The sequence below is a fragment of the Mastomys coucha genome, unplaced genomic scaffold, assembly GCF_008632895.1.
Source record: "Mastomys coucha isolate ucsf_1 unplaced genomic scaffold, UCSF_Mcou_1 pScaffold15, whole genome shotgun sequence".
NCBI lineage: Eukaryota > Metazoa > Chordata > Mammalia > Rodentia > Muridae > Mastomys > Mastomys coucha.
This window is the reverse complement of record NW_022196897.1, coordinates 139703697-139707811: the sequence shown is the minus strand read 5'-3', so window position 1 is coordinate 139707811 and position 4115 is coordinate 139703697. Positions and strand designations below refer to the sequence as shown.

The following is a 4115-nucleotide window of genomic DNA, read 5'->3' as shown; positions in this document are numbered from 1 at the left end:
ATACACACATGGCAGCTGTTTCACGCTTACCAGCCCAATATCTGGGAAGAACCAGGGGTAGTTCCCAGGCACACAGCCTGGGAGAGATGCTCTTACACTAACTTTCTACAGTGTCCATTCCATTGCCCAGAGTGACAACTGAGCTCCAAAGATAGTAGAGATTCTGCCCAAGCAGGAGGGTGCCCTCAGAACAAGCTTCCCTCCATCAGAGGCTGAGACATCCCACTCCATACAGGGGCCAGCATCGACTTCGAGCACACGTCAGCCACGTATAACTACGACAAAGCTCGCTCCTACTGGAACTGGATCCGACTGTGGAACTACGCGCAGCCACCGGATGTGATCCTTGAGGCAGGGGCAGGGCAAGGGCCAGTAGGAGGTGGCCAGGAGAGGGCTAGGAACAGGAGCTGGCAGCGGAGGTCAGGGGTGGGATTGAAGCTAGCAGCAAGAAAGAAGGATGGGCCAAGGTTAAGGTGGGGAGCAGCGGACAGGATGAAAGCTGGAGGAGAGGGTGGACAAGATGGAGACCAGGAGCCATGTGGAGGGCTCTGGCAAGAGAAGGCCCAAACCCCACCCAACTGTGACACTTTGGGGTATGGAAACCCTCAGGCAACCTTGGGGTGAGGCTTGCTATACTTCCTTTGCAGAGGAAGGCACCATGCTGAGAAGCCAGATCATTTGGGCATGCAATTCTTGGCAGAGCCAGCTTTTAGACACTCACCCCTCGGCAATCCTGCCTTGCTATAGATGGGGAAACTGAAGCCCAGAGAGGTTAACAAGCTTGTCCATGCCCCCAAAGCAGCTTCAAACCATTAAGATCCCATCCTAGCCACAGCCACAGACCATCTGTCTATCCGTCCTATCTTCAAAGAACTCCTGAGTCCATCTAGGACAGTGGCACCCCAGGAGTGGGGAAGCCTCCTATTGGGGTGAACAAGCACAAGCAAGGTCCATAGGGCAATGAGTTAGCACCGAGGGCCTGGGACAGGAAAAGGGAATCACAGAATGTAGAGATCATTGGCCAGGGAGACAGGTGGTACAGCCCAGGCAATAGAGGGTTCAAATCTGACTACAAAAGACTGGCTGCAGCCAGGTCTGAGGGAAAGCCTCTGCCAGGTTCCTGAACCTGCCAGCATGCCCAGCCAACTCCAGCTTCTCATGCCACCAGCCCCACCTGACTTTCCCTGGGTTGGCATGTTTTCCCCCAGCTAACTGCTCTGTCCCAGCCCCTGCAGGAGGCACTGCCCTCCACCCAACTGCTAGCTAGCTCCAGATCAGGATGGGACATACTGTGTCTTTCAAAGCCCAGCACCTCCTGGATGAGTAGCTTCCCTGTGTGCTATGAAGCCGTCCTCTTTCCATCCTGAACTTCTGTTTCTTGTTTTATGGGTCAAATCATGGCTGTTAACAGCAAGCCAGTTGCAGGGCCAGATTACCAAGTTACACTTACGACTCTGTACAATCCGAGGCCACTCACTCCCGTGCTCTGTGCCTCAGTTTCCTCCTCTGTAAATAGAAGGTACATCCAAGTCTAGGACTCGGGGTGACAGTGAGAGCAGGTAAGGAATGCTGGGAGTGAGGGATGAATGAATGAGGAAAGGAATGATAGATGAGCAGGTACTTAAGAAGTCCAACGCTGGAGGCCCCACTCGGGACCTGGCCTGCCTGAGCTGCTGAGCTCTGTGAGACAATGGGCACCTCTGGGTGGTCAAAGAAATGTAGGAAGCAGGGAAAGAGGGGCCCCATCCACACAGCACAGCCTCCTCAAACCTGCCTCTTCTAGCCCAATGTGACACCTGGGAACTGCTGGGCCTTTGCCGGTGACCGTGGCCAGGTGACCATCCGTTTGCCCCAGAAAGTCTACCTGTCCAACATCACACTGCAGCACATTCCTAAGACGATCTCATTATCAGGAAGCCTGGACACTGCACCAAAGGACTTTGTCATCTACGTGAGCACACAAGGGCAGGGAGGCTGGGATGAAAGGACCACTTTGGAAAGTGGTAGTCCAAACCTTGAGAGTACCTATCCATATAGCTGGGGTGACATGTCTTAGGTTGGGAACGGCCAGATGGTGGCACATGTCAGCCTTCCAGGACCAACATAGACAGCTATCTAGTCCAACTAAGGCTTTTCTGAGAAAAGAGAAACTACTGAGCTGCATTATACTTTGGCATCCCATAGGGTTATCAGTAGCATGGGGTCCAGAGAGGGACTGAGAAGCACTCTGATCCTTACTGGTGATGTTAGATGTAGACCTCGGCTTCCAGCTCCCTGGGCTTTGTTCCTTCCTGTCCCAGACACTAGGCTGAATGAGGAGCCCCTCCCCCATTCCAGGAGTTTGAACTTCTTAGCCTGCTGCATTTCGCGGCTCCCTTGTCTGGTTCCACAGGGCATGGAGAACCCGCCCAGGGAGGAAGTGTTCCTGGGAGCATTCCAGTTTCAGCCAGAAAACATCATCCAGATGTTTCCGCTCCAGGTACCTGGGGAAGTCACGGAGTGTACCCCAATGTGCAACTTCCCAGTCCCCTACAACCCCAAGAGGTGCACAGTCATCATGGGCCTACTGGAAAACTAAAGAGACACAGAGCAGCACCCATTGCTCAGGGTAGCACCCAGGGAAAGCCCTCTGACCCCGGCTCGTTTTCCCTGACTTCCTGTCCCTCCAGGAGTCCTCTTGCTTCATCCTCTTCCTGGATAGCTAATGTGAACACAAAATACCCGTCTGGGGGGGCTCCTGGCTCCAGACTTAAAGCCTTTATCCTAGAAGCCCTGAGTGACACCCGATCTGGCTATGAGAGAGGAAACTGAGGCCTAGAGAGGAAGAAGTTGGGGACAGAGAGAAGCAGGACTGGATGAGCTGTCAACATGACTTGTCCAAGTTTGGGATCTGGCTAATGCTGGCCTGATCTCAACCTTGCCACAGATCTGGGCTCCAGGACTTGTGTAATTACCTAGGGGGTTAAAATATGTCCTGGATTTTGGTTTGGGTTTTATAGCAGAATTGAGGAGTGAACCTAGGATCTCACATTCGTTTGGCAAGTGCTCTGGCACTAAGCTATATCCTTAGCCCTTTTTTTTTTTTTAATCTTGAGACATAGTTTTACTATGTAGCTCAGGCTGGCCCCACCAATAGCTGGGATTATAGGCCTGAGCCACCAGCCTGGCCCTGCCTTTTTGTACTGGGCAGGCAGCTTGAGAATCACCACTTCCACCCACTCTGGGCACAGGAAATGGAGGGGGCTAAGCTTCCAGAGAAGCCATGATTGCCAGGGGCTGAGGATCCATCCAGCCCCAAAAGCTTCCAGCCCCAGGAAAATGTCCGCAGTAATCCTGGTGAACATCTATTAGCACTCCCATCTTACAGAGGGGAAACTGAGGCCCAGAGAGGCACCGTGACTTCCTGAGGGGGCCACAGGCAAGGAACTGCCCTGGTTCCAAGGCTGAGGCATCTTCCCTACAACACTGTGTCCGTGCTTTCTGGTTCCATCCTCACCCCCAAATACTGAGTTGTTGTGTGGCCTTGGGACGGTCATTCCCCTCTCTAGGACTCCACTCTCACACCTGTGAAATGGGAGAGTTCCCTTCCCCCAAGGCCCCTCTGCTGAGCAGAGCAGAGGCCTGTGGGGGAGCTGTCACTCTCTGGCTCTCTTCCAGAACCTACCACCCAGGAGCTTTGCTGCAGTCAAGGTGAAGATCTCCAGCAACTGGGGGAACCCTTGCTTCACCTGCATGTACCGTGTGCGTGTGCACGGCTCTGTAACCCCTCCCTAAGACACACACCTAGAATCCCTATCCTACAGTAAAGTATATTATTTGGTCCAAGCCAAATCTGAATGTGCACGTACATGACTCCATGACCCCTCTCAAAGACTCACACCTAGAACCCCTGTCCTAGAGAGAAGTCTATTCTTGGGTCCCAGTCAAGTCTGAGTGTCTTTGAGCCATGATGAAGTAGGGAAGTCTGGCTTGGGATCACCACCACAGGTCATCGATTGCCTGCCAGGCACCTGGGCATCCCCATAACAGTGGCCCTAACTGTCCCTTTTCTACACAGGACGACAGTGACCGCTCAGAGTAATCAGGTGACTGAGGGGAATTTACAGTCAGCAAAT

The 4115-nt window shown here is 53.2% G+C and overlaps 1 protein-coding gene across 1 annotated transcript in view; it reads left to right on the top strand.

Annotated features, from left to right (window-relative positions):
• Positions 1-3831, top strand: part of Sun5 (Sad1 and UNC84 domain containing 5) — a 14557-nt gene extending 10726 nt beyond the window's left edge. The window contains exons 10-13 of the mRNA XM_031372358.1: positions 236-351; positions 1784-1951; positions 2393-2479; positions 3658-3831. Of these exons, the coding sequence (XP_031228218.1) occupies positions 236-351; positions 1784-1951; positions 2393-2479; positions 3658-3774 (488 nt within the window). The 3' untranslated portion in view covers positions 3775-3831. The remainder of the gene's footprint in view (positions 1-235; positions 352-1783; positions 1952-2392; positions 2480-3657) is intronic.
• The last annotated feature ends 284 nt before the right edge of the window (positions 3832-4115 follow it).